At 41.0% G+C, this 26,571-nt stretch overlaps 1 protein-coding gene across 5 annotated transcripts in view; it reads right to left on the reverse strand.

Annotated features, from left to right (window-relative positions):
• TDP1 (tyrosyl-DNA phosphodiesterase 1) overlaps positions 1-26,571 on the reverse strand; it is a 115,528-nt gene that overhangs the window by 53,421 nt on the left and 35,536 nt on the right. For all 5 annotated transcript variants that reach the window (XM_006122341.2, XM_075926727.1, XM_075926728.1 and 2 more), the window contains exons 11-13: positions 23,420-23,468; positions 22,271-22,337; positions 5,160-5,267 (exon numbers count right to left, since the gene is read on the reverse strand). In XM_006122341.2, coding sequence (XP_006122403.2) covers positions 5,160-5,267; positions 22,271-22,337; positions 23,420-23,468 — 224 coding nt within the window. The remainder of the gene's footprint in view (positions 1-5,159; positions 5,268-22,270; positions 22,338-23,419; positions 23,469-26,571) is intronic.

Raw genomic sequence — 26,571 nt, forward strand, 5'->3', positions numbered from 1 at the left:
CTCAAGTAGAAGTTATATGAGCTCATGGCTTAAAAGCCATTTGTCACTAAGATTTAGAGTTCTTCAGCTAGTTTTGTTGCATGTGTTATATGTAAGCTGTTGGTGAATAAATAGAAGAAACCTGTTGGGCTATCTAATCCATCTCCTTGTTAGTATAGAATTGTTCCCAGCAGTACATTTTGTAGTTCTTTGGCTGGTATGCTTTAAGTACAAAATATTGTGGCTTCCATCACTTCCACTGGGAGGGCTTAACAGACATTTCACCATCCAAAAAAAGAAGAAAAACCCACAATGGATCAAAGGTTTTTAGCCACTCTGACTATAGATCATGGAAGAATTAACCAATACTAGGAAATGTAAGCTCTGCTAATGACTTGTCCAAAGTCACACAAGTTATGCGGCATTCCCCCCCGACCTGTAAACTGGAGCTAGTATTCACTTCCAGGCGTGTTATGAAGTGTAATTGTGTCACTATAAGCAGATAGGAGGTACAACAGAAGAATAAAGCATTGCTATTAGGGCGGGTTTTGTGGACAACTTCAGCATATGTTTTAGGGTTACCAGGTGTCCAGTATTGACCCGGACAATCCGATATTTTCGCCTCCTGTCCGGTACAAAATTCAGAAAATACTCGACACCTAAAACGTCTATTTTCTGATTTTTTTCCCCCCCACTAGGAAGCGAAAATCCTAGGCACTTACCTGGTTCCGCAGGGAAGCTGTTTGGCCCAGAGCAGGAAGACAAGATGGCCTGTTAGGTCCAAAAAGCCTCAAAGGCATTTCTTAAAGGGGCCATGCTTTTTTTTTTAATTTTTAAATTTTTTTTGCTTAACTCTCGGGGTCCTTTTTTTGCTCATCAACTTTGGTTTTCCCCTTTATTTTTTCCCTCAACAGAATTTTTTCCCTGATGGCTTGTGTGTGTGTGTGGGCGGGGGAGGGGGAGAATTTTCGGTATTTTTGTTTAAAACATCTGGCAACCTTAATGTTTATACACTACCATTTACTTTTGTAGATGAGGTAAGAATTTTGTTCTGATCAGCAGGCAGCCTATTTTGCTTTTAACAGAAATAATTTCTTTGTAATTTTAAGCATCATCTCTTCAAGAAGGGAAAGTAACAAACAAACTGGAAACAGAAAAGCTGGTATAATAGTGGAAGACTTTCATACAATTCATCAGGTTAACTATTTACCAAAGGGAAAAAAACAGATTGTCAGCGCTAACCACCAACAAAAAAAGAAGAGGCAAATTCTGACTTTAGAATGTCCCTGGTGCCCAGTGCATAGACTGTAGCACTGAATATTTTCAAAACCATGTACAGACATAATGGACTTCTCTTCAGACAAGAAATTCAGCACAAAATTCTGCCTCTCTTGAGTTAAATAAATCTTTTTCTTTTTACATTTTTCACTGACAATATGTTGGATACTGGTCAGTCTATGGATCTAAGTCTCAGAGACCCAATGACCTATAACATGCATAGATCATACCCAGATATCAAACTCACAGCTGCTTCTCATTCTGATCATTAAAATGCATAGTTTTTAATAGCACTGTTCACCCCACCCTCATCCGTTTATAGTATTCACTTGTCTCAACTTAAGATTCCAAATTCTTTAATGCTGGTATGTGTTTGTACAGTGCCTACCACAATGGGTCATCAACCTGGATTGGGAATTCTTTATGACACCATAAGAGTAATGATATTTACATCAGAGAAGCCCTAAATCACTAATTAAAGTCTTAGAGTCTGCCATGCTGTTATACACCAAGACACCTGTGTCATACAGAGGGGAGGCTGGGTTGTCACAGAAAAGGGTGAAAAGAGACACTAACTCCTCTACCTATTTATCTTCGTCACCTAGCCATTTTTACCAATCTGGATAGAGGTAGAAAAATACAACTGCAGCAGAGGTGCTTCTATGAAGATTAAAATTTACGCATGAGAGGCATCCATGGGTCTTTAAGGTAAGTAATTTTCCAATTAACTGATGGCATCACAACAAAAATGAGCTGTTAAAGTTGACATTTAAATTTCCAATAATGTGGGTTTTTACAATGCCTCCCACAATGGAAGCCTATTGTTGGTTGGCTCTTTGGCACCGCTACAATAAGCATAAAAATAATCTAAATATAATGAATGTACACTACAGCAATGAATTTATTCTACTATTAACTTTGACACATTGTTCAAGGGATTGTTTCAAACATTCCTAGCATGCCTATATATCTCTTTTTACACTGTACAGTAAAACTCTGATAGTCCGGCATCCAACTGTTCGGCACTCCAAATACTCCGGCATCAAAATGCCAAGCACTCCTGATCAGCTGATTAAAAAGTCTGCTGCTCAACACAAGTGCTGGCTGTAACCCCAGGGAGCATAAGGTTGGGGGGTGGGGGGGAGGGGAAGAGTGGGATCCTGTTACAGTATGGAGAAGAGCATTTTGCTTCAGCAAAGGGGAGAGGGGAGGGGAAGGGGAAGGGGAGGAAGATCAGGTTACAGCATGGAGAAGCAAAGACAAAAGGAGAGGGGAGAGGGAGGGAGATTGTGTCCCTGCCAGCTGTTAGTGCAGCTGTACCAGGACCTCCCGATTCTACGGCAAATCTGATAATCCGGCACCACCTAGGTCCAAAAGGTGCCGGATTATCGGAAGTCTCCTGTACTTTGAAATATCTAAGCTGACTTACTATGCAAACACCAAAAATGCATGAAAACAAAATATCTCTTATGCACATAAGGTACAATTTACTGATTTTAATGACTTACCACAACTTCTTACAAAGTACTTTTTTTTTTTTTTAAATGGTGGTGGTTCATTCATACATTTCTGCTCTTTGGACCTGATCCTGTTTCCATAAATAGCAGCAGTTATTCTTACTGAACTCAGTGATAACAGATTTATTCATTGGGCAGCTGGTGTAGCTGGGGCTTGGGGAAGCAGGCCCCGAACCCCACCTACATCCCCATCCTGGGGAGAAGGAGCAGGAGCAACAATACCCTCCCCCCACTACAGGGAGGGGAAGAGCGTGCACACCCCTGCATACCCAAGAGCAGCAGGGAGGGAGGCGGCTGCGTGGCCTGAGCTGGCCCAAGCCTCTCTGTCCCCAGGAGCAGCAAGGAGGTAGGAGGCCATAGGGCTCCAGACTCCCCAGACCTCGGAGTGACGGAAAGAGAGGCAGCTGCACAGCCCAAGCTTCCACAGAGCAGTTGGAATGGAAGTGACCCCAGGCTGCCCAAGCCTCCCTTTCCCCCAGGAGCAGCAGGAAGGGAGGCAGTGGCCCGAGCCATCCCAGATCACAAGGAGTGTGGGGGTACTGGGGGGCAGCAACGCTCCACCCCCAAAATGCCTACAGCAGGCGTTCGGGGGTGGAGTGTGGGCGGGGCCAGGCTGGCACTTTGGGAAGGCAGAGTGTTCCCCTACCAAACACACTAGATTACCATGGAATTTTTTTTAGATTACACAAGCTTTTCCATAAATACACAGGAGGAACTTTAAATGGATCAAGACGAGGTGAACCTTACATACAACTTTTTTTATTATTACTTTTCTAAGTAACAAAAAGATTAATATGGTTCAGCTGAGCCGACAAGAAATATGCAATCTAGGTATAGCAGAAATTAGCTTTTTAACAATAAGTACAAGGACTCCACACCCAAAAAGGACAATTATAACAATCTAGTCTGACCTCCTGTATAATACAAGCCATAGAACTTCCTACATAAAATGCCCAGAACCTATCTTGGTGAAAAAAACATCCAATCTTGATTTAAAAACTCAAATATTAGAGAATCCATTATGACTCTTAATTTAAACTTATTTCCAGTGTGAATTTGTCTAGCTTCCACTTCCAGTCACTGGATCATATTATATCTTTCTCTGCTAAATGAAAGAACCCATTATTAATTATTTGTTCCCCATGTAGGCACCTATAGTAAATCAAGTCACCCCTTGGCTTTGTTAAGATAAACAGACTGAGTTCTTTGAGTCCATTGTTATGATCACCTGGTGAGCACCTGCGCAGACACGCACAAAAAATTCTCCGCCAGCCCACCTCCTTTGTAGAGTTGCACAGCAGCACTCATTTCCTGCTTGAAGGTGAGGGGTGTGACAGGTAGCTACTCCAGCAGGTGGGGCTGACTGCAGCATTGCGGTGGGGCTTCCTCTGGTGGCTGGAGCCTGTTGTAGCTCCACAGACACATGGGGGGGGGGGGAAGGGGGACTGCTGCAGCCACATTGGGCGGGGGGAAGGGAGGAGGGACCCTGATGGAGAGGCTGGGGGCCTGTGCCAAGGCCATGTAGTGGGGGCTGGTTGGGGCCCGCAGAGCCTGCTCTGGTCATGTGGTGAGGGGGCCAGTGCCTGCTCTGGCATCTCTGTTTCCCCCCTCCCTCATCTTTCCTTCTCCCCCTCAGAGCCTCCTGTTTCCTAACCCCACCCCACATATGTTAGTGAGGTGCTGTGGGTGGAGCAATCTCTGCAGATGCTGGGTGCTGGAGCAGAAGGAAGCTGCTGCCAGGTGGGGGCTCACAGACAGCCCCACAAGGGGCATCCCCTGCCCTGCACACAAATGACCTAGGGAGCAATGCTTCCTGGGTGGGTGGGCAGGCATGTCTCACCTTCTCCCATGAGAGGTGTGTGTGTGTGTGTGTGGGGGGGGGGGGGTACAACCTGAAGAGTCTCTCAGAGCCATGTCACTGGTGGGTGCCACAGTGGCACACATCCAAATAAGCACACGTGCCTTTATTGTTGGCGCACAAGACAGAACTCACTCTGCTCATGGATGGAAAATCTTAGAGGGAACAGGTTATGAGATATGTTCTAATCCTTTGATCATTTTAGGGGTCTTCTCTAAACCCTCTCCAAATTTATCAACATTCTTCTTCATCTGTGGACACCAGATCAGGACACTTTGCTCCAGAAGCGATCACACCAATGAAAATAACTTTTCTACTCCTACTGCAGAGTCCTGTGTATTTGCACTCAAGGACTATATTAGCCTTTTGGCCACAGTGTAACACTAGGAACTCATATTCAATTGATTATTTACCACAACCCCCAAATCTTGTTCTGTAGTTACTGCTTTCCAGGACCATGTCCTCCATCATGGAAATATGGCCTGCAGTCTTAGTTTGTAGTAATTAGGAATGTATAGTTCATTTACCTTGTGACTAAAAACCATGCAATCTTCTGGAAGTCAGGAGATGGCCTCATGTAAGTCTTAATGTGTGGCATAGCATGACTGCGGCCTGAGGCTTCTGCTGACCATTTGCTACAAAACAAAAAAAGGAATTTACTTCAAATAAGCAGCTTTAGTTTTGTAGCTCCAAAAGTCACTGTACCATATAAAAAATATGTAATTCCATACTTACTCTAACCACACGGCTGCAACAGTCCAAGTTTGATATATTTTCTAAATTAGATTGCTATACTTAAAATTAATTTTACTGTAAATAAATAATTTGAAACCTTTTTCAGTTAGGCATCTAGAGATTACCTGAAGCTCATCACACAACACAGATGGAAGTCAGGATATATTCACATATTACAATTTTTATATAAATAGATAAGTTTATTTTGTGCCCCAGCATGACTTGAGGAATATTCCATTCCTCTATCCCAGTTGTTCACCACAAAATACTTTAAGAACTTATTCCAAACTTCCAGCTAAATTGAAGAAAATAGCACATCCTTTGGAATTAAATGATTTACCCAGCCAGAGGTTCATTAACAGTACTTTTGATTTGTTTGGCATATTCCAAGACGGTCCTAAAGAAGCACACTAATGTTTAGTCATGTATGTCTCCACAATTCTGTTAAGTGGGACCAGCTTTAGCTCCATCTGTAATCAGTGGTGAAATGAAGGCAGAATGAGATTAAGTAATTTTCCCAAAGTTACATTAGATTTTTATGATAGAGACAGGAATTAAACTCAGATCTTCTGAATTCTGTTTCTTTTCATAACCTAAAATACCATCCTTTCTGTTGTCCACCAAGCTTATATTTAGCCTTTGGAGTAATCACCTGTTTCCACTTCTCTTCTGCCTCTCCCATCATACAAACTAATTTTATTTTAATGTGAACACCAATTCCCTTTTATTTAAGCACCAGGATAATCTAGCTACTGTAAATCCCTGTAACAGCCCAAAAGACCTACACAGACAGTGGTGTTTCCTCCAAAAATAAATAACTAGAGCTATCAGAAAGGGAAGTCTATTGTTATGGCTAAGAATTTCCTTTGATAGGGCAGCACCATTTTGAGCAGCCGAGGCAGGAAAGAGGAAGGAGAAGAATCAAACTTCCCACTTAATTTTTTCTTTTGAACTTTTTTTAGAAAGTGATGACAAAAAATGTCACAGGGGAGTTTAGTAGCAGGGAAAGTGAGATTGGAAAGAGTTTTTTTTAAAAGATGCTGTCAACCTAAAAATATTACATAGCAAGGAAACAAAACATTTTTAAAAACTGGATAAGAGAACTTAAAAAACCAAAGTAACTGGCAAGAGATTCTGGGCAGATGCAGTATCTGCTTAACTCCATGTTTGAAATCTAACTAGACTTCAAGCAGACAGTGGATTTTTTTGGCATATTTTAAAATCCTACCAAAACAGATTCTAAAACCTAAATACAGAAGATTGGGAAAATCATTTTTTGGCAGCAAGGTTGAAAAAGGGGGAAAAGGCATTTCAAAATCTCTCTCTCTCTCTCTCTCCTTCCTGTTATACATCTTAATTCGCTGAACATGTATGCATGAATGTAGTTAGCCTTGAGCATGGCTAAAGGCTGATCTTGTGCCACCCTAACAACCTCAGACCTGTTCAATGTGCTTCAGGTTAAATAAGGAAAGTTCAAAGTGACTAGCTTTGAGAGATTACAGGCAGTCCCCGACTTACGCGGATCCGACTTATGTCGGATCCGCACTTACAAACGGGGCTTTCTTGCCAGAGCAAAGCCTCAGAAGCGCGGGGAACCACCGCTGCTGCCGCTTCAGTCCCGGTGCCTGTGGTCTGCTGGGGACCGTCCCCAGCAGACCACAGGCACCGGGACTGAAGCGGCAGCCGCGGCGGGGTCCCGCGCCTCTGAGGCTTTGCCAGAGCAAAGCCTCAGAGGCACGGCACCCCGCTGCCGCTGCGGCTCTGCTCTCCGTGTCCCTGGTCTGCTGGGGGGGGGGGACGACACAGCTAGTGTGCCCCCCCCCCAGCAGACCAGGCTTTTGTTTTGGACCCTGGGGCAGAGCAGCTGGGGCGCTTCCGATTGGTCCTGCAGCGCCGTTCTGGGCACTACTGGACCAACCCGGCAGCACCCCAGCTGCTCTGCCCCAGGTCCTGATTCAGCCGCTGCTGGTCAGTTTCAGCAGCGGCTGAATCAGGACGCCTGGGGCAGAGCAGATGGGGTGCTGCTGGGTTGGTCCAGTAGCACCGAGGAGCGGCGCTACTGGAGCAACCCAGTAGCACCCCAGCTGCTCTGCCCCAGGAGTCCCCAAGTCAGCTTCTGCTGAAACTGACCAGCGCTGACTACAGGAAGCCCGAGGCAGAGTTGCTCTCTCCCGGGCTTCCTGGAATCAGCTGCTGATCAGTTTCAGCAGCAGCTGACTTGGGGACGCCTGGGGTTCTTAAGTTGATTCTGTATGTAAGTCAGAACTGGCGGTCAGTTTCAGGAGCGGCTGAATCTGGACGCCAGTTCCGACTTACATACAGATTCAACTTAAGAACAAACCTACAGTCCCTATCTTGTACGTAACCCGGGGACTGCCTGTATTATAATACAAAAGCACAGCTTGAAGTAATTATTTTGTTGAAAGTTAAATTGTGTTAAAGTGTCAACTAAAGGCTAAGGCATGCATGGCAACGGGAAGAAGAAACTGTGTGATTAATTTTGCTTACTGAAATTATGTAATCGGCATTATAGCCAAACAGTTTGTGCCATTACCCCCTCAACCCTCAGTAGCAGTTTACTTTCAAACAAGAAACCCATTCCTCCTCTTAGTTTTGCTAGTACTTAGTTTCCTTTCCTCTTGAAATTTTGCAAATTTTGCCCATTGCTCAATTATGTTATGACTCCACTTCTTTAGGGGAACACTTGTTCCATTTGGCAGTCTGCTAGTCACTCTGTCTTCAAGGGACATGTGTCTCGATTATATGCAGCACAACATAGTATGCTAAACTAGCTGTTTTAGTTACATTACCAAATTAGGGTGGAAGAGGAAAATCTACCATCACCACCACAATAGGGGTTCTTTAAAATTTCAGTCAACACAGAGCTCCTTCAAAACAACTCTAGCACAGAGAGACACTTCCTTCCTTCACATTCATGCTAGTCCACCACAGTGCCATTCAAGGGTTATTCCTTACAATATATTCTGAAATGTTCTTCCCAGTTCACTCTTACATGAATTGAGAATTGGACTTTCACCACACCTCTTGGAAGATATTGCCCAAAGAAAAAAAGGCTAAAGTCTGTTTGCTCAGTTTCATCTCCCTACTTTTAGGCACAACTGTATTGCACTGTTCTAAATAATTCCTTCTACTTAATACTTACAATATTTTTTCAGAAGAATTGTAAACTGTTAAGTTTCTTTTGGGATTCACCCACCTGTTTCCATGCTAGCAGATTTTAATAGCATTCCTTACTCACTAAGGATGAGACTTAAAGGACGCAAAAGAAGGGATGTGAACCAGTCAAAACACTAGTCAACTAGTCGCTTCCCGCCCCCTTCCTGCCTCTATAAGAGAGTGAGAAAGAATGGGGTGCTTCAAAGCAGCAGGGCCGTGTGGAACATGGGGCCAGACCTTGGGCTCCACGCAGTGCTGCTGCTTTGAAATGCCGCCTGTAGCCCAAGGCCAGCTGGGGAATCTCCCACTGGCCCCATGCTCTCCAGAGCTTTCACCACTTCAAAGGTGGAGGCACCTTTATTGACTAATCGAATAGTCGATGCAAGTTGCATTGATTATTCAATTAGCAGATTAATCTAAATTTAACATCACTACTCAGAAGTTTAAGCTGAAAGTCAACTGGACTTGTGCTCCTAATTTACTTATAGGCACTTGTAAAGCATAGCAGTCTTTATTTTTTCACTTCTCAAAAATTGGGTACTTGAAATCTACTATCCTCACAGTGTATATCTTGTGATCTCATTCTCTATTATTCTAAATTCAAGTAGCTCCTGGTTTCCAGATTTTATTTTTATCTGGATTTCCAAATGTTAAGTAGATAATGTATGTTTTTCCTCCGGATGGAGTCACTACTTTTTAATTTATGAAGCTGCCTTCTATGTAATTTAGGAACCAATTTTATTATGTGTGTCTGGTTATTTCCCACCCACCATTTACCTAGCTAGTTGAAATCCTTCAATAGTACAGCATCCTGAACATAAGGTGTATTCTTTAGTCATCTTGTAGGTTTTTTTATTTTGGGTTTTCTCCTATCATGGAAGACAAAGTGCCACAGTCCCTTCTGTTTTTCATTCCTTGGATCCTTCTCTAGAGTATTTCTCCACAACCTAAAATGCTGTATAGGTGCTAAACACACGTAAGCTACATAGAAACACCCTATCACCTTTTCTTCCCATCTCTACTGATATTCTATGTATAAGAATCATCTCATAATTTTATTGTTTTAGCCACTAAATTCTAATTACCATAGATTCTAGTAGATCTTTACTTTTCATGTTAATGTCATTGTACATCAGCATCTGTCTTAGACTTCATAGTACATCAGAATCTGTCTTATTTGTCAGCTTTTATTTCAGAATTTCATCTTCAGCCTTGATTTGTACGTTGGGAAAAATGCTAGACTGCTGTCCTACCCAAATTGAAGATATTGAAGATGGAAAAGACCAAATAGCCCACATAACCAGAGCATCATGCACTCTTTGAACACCACATACTTTTCCAAAAATTAACATTATGATGTGCTGTAATATACTTATAATGCTTCACAGAATTTTTTACACGGTCATGCATTTTGGAGAGCAAGATGATCTTTCTATTTTGAGCTAATGCAGTAAGTCACCTCCTTACTTCCACTTTGAATTTTTGAAAAATTACTCTTAAAAAGGCTATTTTAAATCTACCTCATCCTCACGCTGTTGAGTACTATGGCACTGAGGCATGTCTTCAGGGTGGCAGACTGAGAAAGCCCACTATGGAGTGATACCAAGGGTTGAATAATGTGAAATAAGGTGCTGCGAACCAATAGTACCCTAGGAAGAGGAAACCATGAATTTCAAACTAGGGCAGAAAGAATTCACTAAGCCTTTTTAAGCACATCTGTCTGATTGCAAACCTGCACTCCCTCCCTCCAGGCTGAACGTCACAATTCCTGTGCATGACAGTTGGTATAAGAAGAAATAGTGGGGCTGGAACTCACAAGTCAGTCTCACTTAAATCCATTCATATGTGACAATATCTCTCTTGACTAGTGATGTTAAATTGTGCTTAATCAACTAATCAACTAGTCGCACCCAGTACTCCCGCTGTGCTTCAGCCTTTTAAATGTATTAAGAGCCACCAGGGGTCTTAATACATTTAAAAAGCAGAGGTGCGGCATCTGGGACTGGGTGCAAGCTGGGAATCAACTGATTCCTGGCTCACACCCAATCCTCCGCTATGCCTCTAACTCCCCTACCCCCCATGGAGACTGTGCTGGGGGGGGAAAACTAGCTTTTAAGTCAGCTCCTCCCAGCACTGGTTGCTGCTCCCCCGCACTCCTTGCTGCCTCAGAGCGAGTGGGGGAGGGCAGTGACTAATTAAGACACTAAACTATCCACTAAGCTTATGCTTATTGGATAGTCAAATAGTCTGCATGTAGCCTGTGGGGGTGACTGTCCACTGAACAGGAACAGCCTCTAATCCTGTGGGGGTGACAAAAGCAGCCCTATTTAGGGAAAGCGCTGCTTTCCTTAAAAGAAGAGGGGGAGAGAAAATAATCCCTCATTACAGCTTGTTCCAATTGACTCCTGTTGGTTAACCACGACAGACTGGATACCCCATTTTGCAGTCACAAGAGAAAAATCAATGATTAAACAGAAACTATACTTTGCATATGGGAACGTGTGAATCCTTCTTGTCAGCAATGATTGCCATGAACACAAGTCAGCAATTATAGTAGAGAACTTGCATGTTATAACATCCATGTCACAGCCTTAAGCAAAATATGCATCTCTGGTTCCAGACAGTTCACAGAGATTGGAGCAGGCTATTCATACTATTTGTGTGAGCTATACTGAGGTGCACCCAAGAGAAGTGGGAGTTGGCTTTACCATCAGGACTTCACTAGTTTCCCAGCTTGAATTCCAGCCACACACCATCAGACCTCACCTCATGACTGCAAAGCTTAGACTGAAGCATGGACAGTGCCTTTCATGTGTTAGTGCATATACTCCCATGCTGCCTGCTGCAGATGATGGAAAAGAGGCTTTCTAGGAGAACTTGGAATTAAAAGACACTGAATTCAGGCTATATGTACTTGGCAATTTTAATGCTAGATTTGGTCAAGACATCACATGGCATAAGGTGCTTGGACATCATGGTATTGGAATGAGAACTCAAATGTCAGCCTCCTTCAAATTTGTGTGCAGCATGAGCTTGCCATTGCAAACACATTCTTCTAACAGGCAAATACAAAGATGTGAATTCACCTTCATTTTAAGCAATGGCATATGATTGACTATTTCATTATAGTACAAAAAGAGACATCTCAGATATTAAGTTGACTTGTGCAATTGTGGAACTGGCTCCTGGTCTGGCCAGGAGATGGCATGCAGTGTTGTTTCTGAAGTTCTGTCTACTGAAACATCATCATGCAGCTGTGTGTCAAAAGAGTTGGATGTAGGTAAACTTGAATTTTCTGTGACATGTGTATTGTTTCATCTCAGTCTTGATGCCTCCTTAACCATTGACAATGAAGGACCAGAGCAGACAGTCACTATTAAAGACAACCTATAAAACTGCAGTTGAAGTACCGGGTTTCCAAATTCAAGGACTGGACTGAGAAGGACAAAGATGCCTGAGACACACCTGCCTTGGATAAATGATTAGAGAATGCCTCCAGGAAATCAACATACATTTGAGCTAGGCAGAAGGCACAAGTCAAATTATATCAAATGAAGCATCTCTAAGAAAAATGTAGTGACCAACATCAGGATCTCTACCTGATTTCCATTGACCTGACCAAAGCAATTGAAAGGTAAATAGAAACAGACTTAGGAAGGTATTTGGGTGAATCAGCAGTCCTGAAAAATTCATCAATACAGTTCGGTCTTTTCATGAAGGTATGCTGGATCACATCCTTAAAAACAGACACATCAGTATCTTTTGAGGTATCAAGGGGGACAAAGCAAGGACGTGTCCTTGTTCCTCTCCTGTTCTGCATCAACTTTCCAGTGATGCTTTTAGTTACTTTCAAGGATTGCCAGTTGGACAGACCCATTCAGTCTGAACTGACATCAGCATTTCCAACCTCTGAAGACTTCGTGCTTACACCAAACTGTTCTCTACAACTGTCCTCTAAAACTGATCTCTTGTTTGCTGATGACTATGCATTGGTGGCACATTCAACTGAGGATGCACATAAGTTTGATCATTTTACTATTTCTGCCATGTGGACTCACTGCAAACCCCAGAAAAATAGAGGTTGTGTCTCAAGTCTGTCCAGAAAGAGCCCAGCACTGCAAGGTTCACTATTACTGACCCTGTCTTTTAACCGTGACAAGTTATTGACAAGTTCTACTACCTTGGAAGCATAATGTCCTCAAGCATAAACAATGACGACTAAGTAGCTGCTCCACTAGCTAAAGACAGTGTTGCCTTCAGAAGATTGAATAAACACTTACAGAATTACCATTGTGTTAATTTAATATGAAGATAGCAGTTTCAGGCAGTCTTCCTGACTATCTTGCTGTATGGTTTAGAGTCATCTCTGCTACCTTTCAAAACATTACCTATTCCATATGGTCTGCCTCAGGAAGATCGCTGAAGTCAATTTGAGAGACAAAATTCCAAGCATGGGGGTCCTTAACATGCATGGCATCATGGACAAGGATGCAATGCTTATGAACAAAAAGTTTCACAGGATTGGTCATGTTATGAAGATGGATGACACATGGATACCAAAGATGGTCTTCTATGGTCAGCCTGTTTGTGGAAAATGTTTTCTGTCAGTCAGCATAAGCATTATATAGATAGCCTAAAGACTAGTGTGAAGTCACGTGGTATATATATCTCAGTGATCTGGAAGAGATAGTTCAGGACAAACTAATCTGGTAGCAAACTATTGCACAGGCTCTCAAACACTTTAAGAGTCAATCCATCCAGACATTACAAGAAAAGTGTAGAATTCAAAAAGAGTGCATAGCACCTACAGATGGAGGTTTAAGTGACATCTGCAGATAGATTTGCTGATCAAGGACTGCTTTAGTTGTTCAGCAATGGGGTAACAGAACAAGAGATCCATCGATTGACAGATAGTCCATCACCCCATCCAGAAAAAGTAACTTGGTTTGCAAGTTACATCTTATGTCTTTTATGATTCCACTATAACTATAGCTTACCTGACTAATACACAGGCTAAAATGAAGTCTGAACAAGAGACTGATACAAGTATGTGCTCTTCTAGACGTACCAAATAAGGACCAATGAGATAATTCCTCCATCTGTTAAACACCAGGAAATTGGCATATCTTAACGATGTTGTTAATCAGGCAAGATAATATTATAATGAGTAATGTTATTTCAAAATGCAGATCTTTGCTACAAAAATAGAAGAACACACTTATAAATTCCTTCACAATATATGGTGATAACTCGTTTGCTATCATTATAGCCACCTGCACAGTTTCAAAAGCTTGGCGCTTTTACATATTTGCTGGATAAATTTTTTTTTGTTCCATTCAGAACTCATGCTTTTGAAAACAAAATGAGAAGGGCAACCACCCAAACAGGAATTCAAAGGACTTTATATGAAAACACAGTATTTTTCATCTCTTCAATTTATATAGCCATTCCAGCCTCTCTGGTTTTTGGTACCTGCTTTTTCTCTTCAGGGAGAGGGGAAATTTGTCTAGCACAACACCATTCAAGCGCCTCTATGCAATCTATGCCTGCCAATGCATGTCATTAGAGCCAGGAATGATCCATTTCCTTTAATATCAGCCCCCTGTAAAATCACAGAAATTAAGAAAGATTAGTTACAGATTTTATAAGATTAACCAACATCTCAGGAGGTTGGTAATCAGGCCCAGGCATGACCAGAGGAGTCTATCAGCAACACTGATGTGAAAACAAGTGATGCTTGGGAAGCAATTGAGACACTTCTGTGGATAACTTGAGGTATGAGAATTTGGTGACCGAGGGGTTAAAAGATGACGCAGTTTGCAATATAGGAAGGCAAACCTGCTTTACCCTGAATTTAACAGGCCTCAAGGAACAACACTCACTAAATATGATCAACGCTCACTAAATGTAAGAAATATAATTAAATGCCAGTCCACCTAGTTGTATAAAAAAAAACCCAGACCTTCTCAAACTAATATGATTTAATTATCTGATGATAATATAAGATTGGTTGATAAAGCTGACAGTGTTGATAGAGTATACTTAGATTTTGGTAATGCATTTGACTTGGTACCGCATGACATTCTGATTAAAGCACTAGCACTATCCAGTATCAATTGTGCACACACTAAATGGGTTAAGAACTGGCTAACTGACAGAAAATAGTTAATGGAGAAACATCATCAAATGAAGATGCCCACTGAGGATTCACAGAGACTGATAGTAGGCCTGACACTATTCTACAGTAAATAAAAATTAAGGCTGTTATAATTTACATATGACAAAAATTGGCAGAGTAATACATAAGGAAGAAGATTTCTCATACAGAATGATTTCAATGATGAGATAAAATTAGCTTATTCAAACAAAATTAGTTTTAGTACCACCAAATGCAAAGTTTTCTATATCTAGGAAGAAGAAATGCAGGCCATACCTACACCAGAGAGGATTGTATCTTGGACAAGAGCTGGGAAGGATTTAGTTGTAATAGTGGGTAAGCAACTCAACGTGAGTTCTCAGTTCAACGTTATCGCAAATAGGGCTAATGCAATCATTGGGTGTAAGAACAGGGAGAGAGCCAGTAGGAACAAGCTTATAATATAGCAAGTAAGTCATCTTACTGCTATATTGTATTTGGAAAGACTAATACTGCAATACAGTTCTGTTATTCAGATTTTTAAAAGGAAGTTAAAATTTGGAGAAGATGCAGAACAGAGGCACAAAAAAGATTCAAGGGTGAGAGAAAATGTCTCACAGGGAAGACTTAAAAAGCATCAGCCTTTTGGTTTATCAGAAAGAAGATACGGTGATCTGATTAAAAGCCATAACCTTTATGGGGAAAAAAATACCACATATTAAAGGGCTCTTTAATAAAACAGAGAAAAGCATAATGAGGACTAGGGGCTGGATGAGAAATTCAATTTAGAAATATGGGTTGCATTTTTAACAGTGAAGATGATTAACTACTGGGAAGTAATGGATTCTCCATCTCTTGATTTTTTTAAAATGACTGGATGCTTTCTGTAAAATTTGCTTTAGCTAAACCCAAGTTATTGGGCTCTATACAGGAGTAACTGGGTGAAATTTTATGGCCTGTAATATACAGTAGGTCAGACTAGATCAGCAATAAGCAACCAAGGCTAGTGAGAGGGCTGCATGAGTGGCCCTCCATCTCAGTGGGCTGCAAGATTGGTGTCAGGCCTGTTCCCCTTACCATGATCCCAAGATTAAATACATTGATTCTCCTTTATCATGCCTTTTCAACACAAAAAGATCCATCATTAGGAGCAAGTTAAATTGCTGGGAAAAGCACCAAAGAAACAGAGGGATTTTGTGTGCAATCAGCACGTGCCTCACACATGCCCTCGCTTAAAGTGCACATCACTTCTCATTTTTCCAGGGGCTGCTCAACCTTCCCTGCCACTACTGGTCCCACCCCCATTTTAGCCCTTCCCTCAACTGCACCACCCTTCTCTGCCTCTTCTCCTGAGCGCACAGTCCCTTCTCCTTTCTCTCCCTCCCAGCATTTCCAGAACTTTGTGAATGGGCTGATTTGCATCCAGTCTTTGCTCCTCCACCTCCCTCCCAGCCCTTCAATGCTGTGAATCAGCTGAAGGGCAGAGGGAAATGGCATAAGCAACATATAGAACCCCAATGGGCTGTATGTAGTCCATGGAGCATAAGTTGCTCACCCCTGGATTAGATGTTCTAATTCTTCCTTCTGACTTTATACTCTAAGAATATATATGAAGCATAAAGCACAGAACACCAGGATCACTTCAAGTACCGGATGTAACAGAACATCTTGTGTTATCTTAAGGGTAGAGTAAAAATGGCATAAAGGGTACTCTAGCGAAGACCTTAAAGGTTTATCAATCTGGACAAAAATATAGCCCAGTGATAAAAGAGAACATAGCTAGAGGAAAAAAAATGTATTCTGTATCACAAAAGAGTAGCTGCCTTGGAACAAACCGTACTACTTTTACAATTACACTCTAGTGCCTGATGCATGATTTGCCATGCTCAGAAAAGTGCATCCATGACATGAAGTTGTGCACATCTCATTCTTCTTATAAGCATGTACTTCAAAGTTCATCTATTTAAATAGAGAATGGCATTACAGGGTGTTGGACTCATATTTGGCTGTTGGAAGTGTCAAATTATCTATTAAAACTGTCTCACTTTCAAAATATAGGAAGGTATTACTAGCTTTCTTTCTCTGGGAGTATAAGAAACCATTGCGTGCATAATATATCAACAAGTTCCCTGTCTCTCTCTATTCCTTTTCCCTTTCTTTAGAATGTTTATCTTCTCTCAACATCTGTTTATTTCTTCCAATTCCTCAATTGTGTCTCCAGGTTTTAGTCTCACTCACTTTTGTCAGTGAAGGAGACCCTTCCAAGGCACTAACTTCATCGCTCATTTTCTCTCCCACCCGAAAGCCCCATAACAGCAAGCTTCTAGGAACAAACACCACCATAGCTCATCAGGAACAAAGTAAGTCACATGTTAGAGGACTACTAGACATTCTGAGACGGGTTGGATAAAAATCAATTATGTAAAAAAAAAAAATGTTCATCTTGGAGAAAACTTGTTCATCTTGGCCTCAGAAGATAGAACAAGAAGCAATGGGCTTAAACTGCAGCAAGGGAGGTTTAGGTTGGACATTAGGAAAAATTTCTTAACTGTCAGGGTAGTTAAATACTAGAATAAATTGCCCAGGGAGGTTGCGGAATCCCCACCTCTGGAGATATTTAAGAGTAGGTTAGATAAATGTCTATCAAGTATGGTCTAGTCAGTATTTGGTCCTGCCATAGGGGCAGGGGACTGGGCTCGATGACCTCTCGAGGTCCCTTCCAATCCTAGTATTCTATGATTCTATGAACTCTCTCATGTGAGTTTATCTATCTTCACTTTAAATAAATAAAGTAAAATATGTCCAACACAAAAGGTTTCAATGTTTTCTTTATTTATGGCAGGTGTGAGGAACCTTTTTTGGTTCAAGGGCCATTGACCCACAGGAAAAAAAAATCAGTTGGGGGACCACACAAGTGAGAAGCAAAAACACTCCTCACAAAACCTCCAATCTTCACTGATGAGGCCCCCAACTGAGGCACCTCACTCTTCTGACACTGCAGCCCCCACAGAGTCAGGGGCAGGGACAGGGAGGACAGAGGTTCAGGGCTTCCCAGATTTACTTTTCTGGGATTCCAGAGTTAACTCATTTTGTGGACCCCCTCAGGCTCTGGAGTGGGAACAAACATGAGAGGTTCAATGTGCAGGACAGGGCTGCCATTGAGTGGGACAGAGATGCAGGATCTGGATGGGAAGTGGGGTACAGGAGGGGGTGAGGAGGGCAGGGTATGGAAGACAGTTTCCAGCAGGAGAGGGTGTGGGATGGGCCTATGAGAGAGAGTTTGGGAACACAAGGGTCCTGGGAAAGTAATGCAGAAAAGGTGACAGGGTGAGAATGCAGCCAAATAGCTAGCTGGGGAGGGAGGCAAAGTGGGGAGTAAAGGAAAGTGCAGCTTCTACAAAGTAAAATTGTATCCCTCCCCCCCCCCCCCCACATCCTCCCTCTTGCTCCAGCATCACTCCCCCTCAGCCCCATGATTCTCCCCTCCCCCCAGCAGCCTGATCTCTCCCGTTGCCCCATGCCCCTCATTGCAACCACTGCCCCTTTCATCCTGCCCCTGCAGCCTGATCCCCAGCACTGCCCCACAGTACAGAAAGCTGCAGTAAGAGAAATCTTGAGTTGCCTGTTGCCAGTGTTATTTTCTTATTTTATATTACATAATATATAATACATGCCTCCTATTTTGGAACATCAGGGTCACAGACCCTAATGATGATGCAATAAGCCTATTTTCTATTTTACTTTAGCATAATTCAGCTTTCCCAAAGGAATCCTATCCTATACTTGTTTTCCATGGGGCTTACACCAAAATTAAGTGCACTGTAAGCAGTCCGCCATAGCTTTTTTGGTAACTTGGAATCAGATCTGCACCAAAATGACAGTGGGGATGGGGAAGAGGAGAGCTACATTGTAGAAGTTTAAGGACACCATACATTTAGGCTATGTCTAGACTGCAGGCTTCTTTCGAAAGAGGCTCTTTCGAAAGCATCGCGCCTAGACTGCAGGCGGATCTTTCGAAAGAGAAATCCGCTTTTTCGAAAGAGAGCACCCAGCGAGTCTGGATGCTCTCTTTCGAAGACGGCCTCTTTACATTGAAGAACGCCTTCTTTCGAAAGAGGAACTTTCGAAAGAAGGCGTTCTTCCTCGTGAAATGAGGTTTACCGCCATCGAAAGAAAAGCTGCATTCTTTCAAAATAATTTCGAAAGAACGCGGCTTGAGTCTGGACACGGCCTTAGTGTTCTGAGGACTTGCTTGTCAGGCAGTGGTTTTCAAACTACAGATCACAACCCAATACTACATTGTGAAATGTCAGGCACTGGGTCTCATTACTGCAATCAGATGAGCAGTGGGTGTACTAAGGCAGACTGCACTGTTCCCCAAAAGCAGCTAGATATAGGCCCAGGTCCTAGGTGGGGGAGGAGGAAGAAGAGCTCTACACACTGTCTCTGTTGTGAGCACCAGATCTGCACTCCCATTGGCTGGGAACTTGCTACTGGTTGCTTTTGGGGAGCAGAGTGGTCTGCAGTGCCAAGAGAGACAGAAAGCCTGCCTTAGCACTCCTGCACTGTACAGGGTGTCCCTGCTATGTTGCCCTGGTATACGTTGGTTCCACACCAGTGTCACTGAAGCTTGTGGGAACTGTTCTAAGTCCTCCTTTTCCCCGCTACTCTGTCACACAATACACAAAAAAGACCAATTTGCACAAACCTAAATCAGCTGTAGGAAAAAAAAAAATCTCTGCTTTATGTCCTTTTGCTGTATATCTACTTTTTCTGAACACATCTTAGACGTATAGCAGGGACCTCTGTACCACTAAGTGGGAGCCCTCAAGGTAAGCCCCTCCTGCCCCAGTCCTGACCCCCTCAAAACTGGAGCCTCTCCTATACCCCAAAGCTCTTATCTTCAGCTCCACTCTACCCAAATTTTGTTGGGTGGTAGGCATCAATAATTTTCTTCAGCTGGGTCTGAGGAAAAAAAAAAGGTTGAAAACCACTGTGTTAGAGTTAATCTTTTTTATTTCAATATTCAAGAGTTTGACAGCCATCAGCCAGCAACTCAGAAGACTGCTGTAACTGAAGATGTGAAACATTTATGTAACCTTTTTTAAACTGAAACTTAAGTAAGGGCTATTGTGTTTTTATGATTTAGTTTTTAGTTTTCCTAATGTACTGCTGCTGCATCTGAAACGTGACACAGGTAATGTGTATTGTGTACTATTTTCTAAATTAATAAAAAACTAAAAAAAATTACACAAATATACCCTCTTAGATGTTGTAAAATGTTGTACTGAACTGAAAGTAAACATGTTTTAGTTATGTTTGAACCACTGTTTGAAGAAATATGTCAAGTATCACCAGTAGGAAACTTGTTTTAAATCGATTATTTTTTGGTATTTAAATTGAGATTTAAATTACCTTGATTTAAAAATCAACCCATCCAGCTCTGGCTAAAACAAAACACGGATTGCTTCTGCACTCAGTTGTCATGCTACACTTCTCTAATTTCCAACAGGAGTCACAGCATGGACTGATTTCAGTGCACAACCTGGCAAGATGTTGTAGAAGCTGGTGGAGAGGGTCAGTGCCATTGTTCTAGAGACACAGTCATTAATCAGAAAGGAATATTCTTTAGTGCTCACAAGTATTTTTGTATATTGCAAAGGCACAATCACTGTTGCATATAAGGTCACAAGTGGTTTTTAATGTGTGTACAAACAAAGAGTTAATAGTATGCACTTAACATTTACTTTAATTTCCGACTACTTGAGTATTAAATTTCCCTCCAGTATATATTACTTTAAAAAATGCTAATGCATTTAAAATAATTTGGGAATGGGCTTTCATTTGAAGTTCTTAGAAAAGGGATCAAAAAAGGAGCTGCACTGAAACGTTTTCTGGTGTATAAATGGCAGCTGGTACAATCTGTCTCATTTATTCGTATGTATTTTGGTCTACAGCTGAGAATGCTTTTTCATTTTTCTTGGTTTCAGAATGCTAAAGAAAAACAAGTTAAGTGCTTCTGGCTGTAGACAGAATGAAGTACGCAAGAATCTAGAAAAGAGAATGACATCTATATTGCCATGTAAAAGGAGACCAATGCATTGCAGACAACATGCTGAACAATTTGCAAAGGAAGGCCTAACTGACATGACACTTCAAATGTTGGTCATCTATCTACACTAAAGTTCTCTAGGTTGCTCCCTTTTCAGGAGCTGAACCAGTGTTAACGGGTCTGAGAAATGTTACAAAATTTCCCTATGCAGGTAAAGTTTGATTTTTAAATAGTGGCCCTTTAAATTCTTGGAAAGAACACAGCACTTGTATTAAAAAAATTGGACAACTGAAGACGACATCTAAAAGCCTCCTGCTTTCAGTCACTCACAACACATTTCAATAAATTATAATCTGTTGTAAAGCGTTTAATCAATAATGAATCCAATCTGAAAGTTCTGCAGTCAAAGGAATTATATAGTTAAATCACAAAAAGGGAGGCTATGCAAAAAATGGTAGTTTTCTTACTCCACAGATTTTCTCCATGTTTGTAGCATATGCTCATTTTATACTGGCAAAAGTGATCACTACTTCCTCATTGCTCTCTCCACTGTTAAATATTTTGGTTGTGCAGTGATATGGGAATGTGAGCTGGATTCGATTCTGTTTCATGCATCAGACTTAAATACATTCCTGTTTCAGAATTTTAATACTGCTGACAAGCCAGGGTGTTTCAGGGGAACTTTCATAATGCAGCTTGCAGGACTGGCTGAACATAAATTATTTTCATGTGTAAATTAACCAATTTATAACTCACATCATGAGATACCACAACACCATTTTCAGACTAACGTTTTTAAGAGTTTAACCACCCTTTAAAGTTGCATTAATGCATTTTTTCCCATTTAAAACCATGAAGAATGTATCAGTCTCTTATAAAGCATCTAGAAAATAAAAAAGAAATTAGACAAGTTATTTGGTAGAAAACCAAGGTCCATTGGGCTGTAGAAAGAATCTAGTGCAAATTCCTGTTCTTTTTTTACTTTTAAATGGAGTATTCCTCAAAGACTTCACCTGAAGTCCTGGCCCAAGTGAGATCAATGGTAACATTCATGATGACTTCAACGGACCTGTACCATAGCTGCTGCACTGCAGTAAAAAATGTCTTCCTGACCCTGCTGGGACCAGCTTAGTTAGGGCCTACAGCAAAACACTCCTGCCCAGATCCTCAGAATATGGGGCTTAGGGGAAAATGTAGTACAACCATACATCCTTTCCAGGTTGAAAAGGAAAATTTAGACAAAGTCTTATTGTACAGATTTCAGTTTTAAAAGCAAGTTTCTGGTGACTGCCTGATCTGGACATTTCATAACAAGATTCTATAGTGTCTGCAACTTCTTGTAACAGAGCATATATTGAATATCTGTGTGGTACGCAAAACACACCTAACTTTGGCAGCAAAGAAATTAAAATCCCACCAGGCATCTGAGTAGTTTGCCTAAATTTTCATTACACACTATAGTGTACTGTAGCAATATAAGTTTAACCATACTGTCTGATAATCAATTCTGTAAACTAAGAACCAAGAGTTTCACTTACTGGAAATAAGAGTGCAGCCAAAGTTGCTTCTGTGCAGTTTGTATACTGTATGGAAGAGAGCCACCAGCTCAAAAGAAAAACAAAAAATTATAAAACATTGGTATTTGATTTTTTGAAAAACATTTTGAAAACAGTACAAAAATACATTCTCAGTGGAGGTGGTACAGGAATACATTAGCTCCATTTTCATCTCATAAAATGTTTCCTTGAAAAACAATTCAGAAGCCTCAACTGATGCTAATCGGTTTGTCTAGTCAGAAAGAAAAAAATTAAACACAAATTCCCAAACATTAGGTTATAAATTTGCACCAGAAAATGAATTCAGAAAGTTCCGATTTATGATTTACAGTTCAATCTCTTTTTAAGATACCTCTGTGGATATTTTTCCTTATAATGCCCAAAGGAACATGCACCCCATAATCAAGTCCATAGGTGGATGAGCATTATTCATTTATAAAAAAAATGAAGAAAGCTTCTCCAACTCAGTAATCATTGTTTGAGGGAGCACTTTTGAAAATGGGTATCACGAACTAGCCATTGAGATATGACACTTCTGAAAACATGGTCTGTGTCAAACTTTAAGACATGCATTTTTGCACACAGACTTTAGGAATATGGACCTGGGAAGAATGAACTGATCAACTGTAGCATGGAATGTTAAAATATCACATGAGCAACCATTGCCATTCCTAGGATAAACGTATTATTCTCTATTACATTCCAAGTCTAGGCCCTGGTTCAATGTCAATCAAGCCTTCTACTATTCTTGCTTTCAAAATGCAGTGTAGAGAAGACTGTGACATAAGCACAAGCACAACAAAATGTTTCCGTTTTTTGTTAGATCCCACGTACCACTAAATCACATTTGTGACCTGGAGCAGTATTCAAGGCCTGACATGCAAACTGGACAAACAGATTTGTAATTTACAAACCAATACATTAAAATCTTTGAAGTGCTGGTGTCAGAGTTACAAAAACAAAATCATAAGACTGGCTGGTTGGCCGACCAATAATCTAACAGTCTTCCCAATACAACCAGCAGCTTGAGGCTCACTCTGAAGAAACACCAATTGCTGAAACATTTACACATTGGCAGACAGTGCACTGTCACAAAAACTTTAGAAATATTTTTTCTATTCATTAATTTACCAGGATAGCCTTCCAAACTTTGCCTCACATTGTCCACAGTAGGGTAAATCTAAAAAAAAAAAAAAATAAACAAAAATCAAACCAAGATAACTGAAATAATGCAGTTCTACTACAACTTTACTCACCTTGACATAAAGGTATCAGAATCCTATCTTTTTAGGCATTGAATATTCTGAGAAGTCAAATTCCTAGCAAATAATGTAGAGTAAAAAGGACACTCCTCCAGAAAAAACAAGACTCAAAATTTATCACGATACAGGAGTCTTATTAGAATAATAATAATAATAATAAAAAGCTACAATCAAAATGTCATTGGAATTAAACTAAACAAAGTAGGAAATTAGTCATGATCCAGTAACAAATATTTAATGCTTATAATGTCCGTCATCTCCTTCTAGGTGAATATACATGAAATTCAAGGTTGAAAGGAGTGGAGACTCTAATGAGCATATTCCAAGTAATTCTCTTGAGGTTACTGTTGGCTTTTCCCCTCACTGAAAGGTTTATTCTTAATTCTAGTTTAGAATACTCTGTCCTTGCTCTTATTTTATTTTGTTTCTAAGATGGAGGAGTACAAGTAATACAGATACAGCCATTAGAGGAAACAGATACAGCCATTAGAGGAAACACAAAGAGGGAATTTTAAGATGTGGAATAACACTACACCTCACATTTTGGGAACTCCAATTTAGAACACTTTGGTGACTGAACTTAAAACAAAAATAGATATTTCTGTAATCCTATCAGTTTCCAAAATAGAAAACATAATTAAGATGTGGGAAGAGATTGCAGAGCACTTTGAGGGACCAGGTATGTTACTTCATCAAGCCAAATACATTTTCCCTCCGTAGGGTAAGTCTACACTTAAAATGCTACAGCAACACATCTACAGTGCTCCTGTGTAAATGCTCATCTCAACAACAGGAGGACTTTCCCATCACTGTAGTTAACCCACCTTCCTGAGAGAGGGTAGCTAGGTCAACAGAAGATTTCCTCTGTCAACATAGCCCCGACTACATCAGTGCATTAGGTTGGCACCGCTATGTCTGTCAGGGGTGTGGCTCTTTCAATATAAATTTTCAGCAGGGGTGAAAGTAATTGTCAGGACTTAATGGAGTCCTTGGCAAGATAGATGATGTGGGGTGGGGCCAGATGCCCCTATGCCAGCCCTTGACCTTCTTTAACCACTGGCTGCCATGGTAGCAGCCCGACCTCTGGTAGCAATTTCAAGGGCCCAGGACTGCCAACCAATCAATGAGCCACTTCTACATTCTTCCTCTCCCCACTTTCCACTCTGGCCAAAGGGCTACCAGCAGGACAGCCAACGGCAGGGGGGCAGGAGGGAAGAGAGGAGGAGATCAGGGGCAAACGGGGCACCAACTTTAAACTTTAACACTGGCCATGTATGGACCAGTACTGGAAGCCAGCTCTTAAAGGTATGCTGTACTGGCACACTTTGACCTCTGGTTTTCAGCCCACAATCTTTTCATTTTCCTTGCCACTCAAAAAAAAAAAAGTTATTTCTTTCCTTCTCTTCCCAAAACCTAATATGTTGCTGTTCAAAAATTACTGCTACATCCTACTCCAGCGGAAGATGCATTTTAGTGATGGCCAACTCTCCTGCATATAGCCTCAGAGGGGTAGCCATGTTAGTCTGTACCTTTAAAAACAATAAGCAATACTGTAGCATCTTAGAGACGGACACATTTATTACAGAAGCTTCAGGGGGCAGCCGAGTTAGTCTGTACAGGATAAACTTAAAAAACAACAAAAGGTCTTGTAGCACTTTATAGATTAACAAAATATGTAGATGTTATCATGAGCTTTTGTGGGCACAGCCCATTCACTTCTCTGAAGAAGCGGACTGTGCCCATGAAAGCTCATGATACCATCTACATGTTTTGTTAGTCTATACATTTATTAGTTTTCAAGATGATCTAGGATCTTTTTACCAGTCTAGAACTCTATTTCTCCCTCCCTTTGACTGTTAAAACCCAGATGGCCATGGGGGTGCTTTAAGAATACTGACATAATTACAATACATCCTCTTAATGTTAAAATGAGTTTTTCTACTGGAATAGACAAAATGGAATAGGCACAATATACAGATGTATATAATAATCAAGAAGTAACCCCTGGGAACTAGTTTTGCCTATGTTACCGACAAAATACGACAACATTTTGAAATAATTATGAAAGTGAGAAAAATACAAAAAGACAAAAAAAATAGAGTTCTAGTTTTTACAGAGTTATCATCTCCAATGATTACAGATTGAAAATAACTGCATTTCTTCTGCCAATTCACCTCCTTTATTATTGAGTGTAATCACAGAGGATAAACTTAATTCTCAATCTGCTGATAGAATGCCAATGTCTTAGCCTGACATAAGAAACGCTGTCCCGTAAGTTGAAACCTGGCAACAAACAGATTGTACAGCTTATTATACTTTTTAAGTGTAGCTGTATGATTTTGTACATCACATAGCTATAGTGTATCACAGGGCTACTCAATACACGTCCCATTTGTTTGTAGCCTGCAATACAGTTTGGGTTTACACCATGTTCAAGGGTGGGATCCTTTGAACATGGCCTCCACTGGGCATATGTTCCACAACAGCGAGTCAATATAATGGTCTTCTGTTGATATGCGTTTTAGTAGTCAAATTCCTGGACTGTCATTGCTCATTAAAAGTGAGGTCATATGGGCAGAAACTGGGTAAATATTGCATTTTATTAATATCAGCAGAACTGACTTTAATGGGGCCTGCATGTTGTGAAGTCTTGCCTTAATTTTTATATTTATGCCCCTCAGTATAAAAGAAGCTATTTGCATATATTTGGATGTATATGCAACCACACTTAAGTTGCGACCCTTGGCATGTGCTGAGAGTATCACTGTGGCCCCCGGGTTTCCAAAGCTGAGTAGCCCTGGTGTATCATTTTATCATTAATTGTAGGAAAAAATTCTTCCACTTTGGCGCTAAGTGAAAAATCCTGAAGGTTTTTTTTGGGGGGCGGGGGAGGGGGAAGGAGTTCCCCAGAAGCATTGGTAAACTCACGACAACAACGAGACTTGTCTGTTATCCTAGCTTTGAACACTGGCAATAAATAAATAATCAGAAAATAAAAAATACTAACTACTATTACCTACA

The sequence above is a fragment of the Pelodiscus sinensis genome, chromosome 4 (assembly GCF_049634645.1).
Source record: "Pelodiscus sinensis isolate JC-2024 chromosome 4, ASM4963464v1, whole genome shotgun sequence".
Classification (NCBI taxonomy): domain Eukaryota; kingdom Metazoa; phylum Chordata; order Testudines; family Trionychidae; genus Pelodiscus; species Pelodiscus sinensis.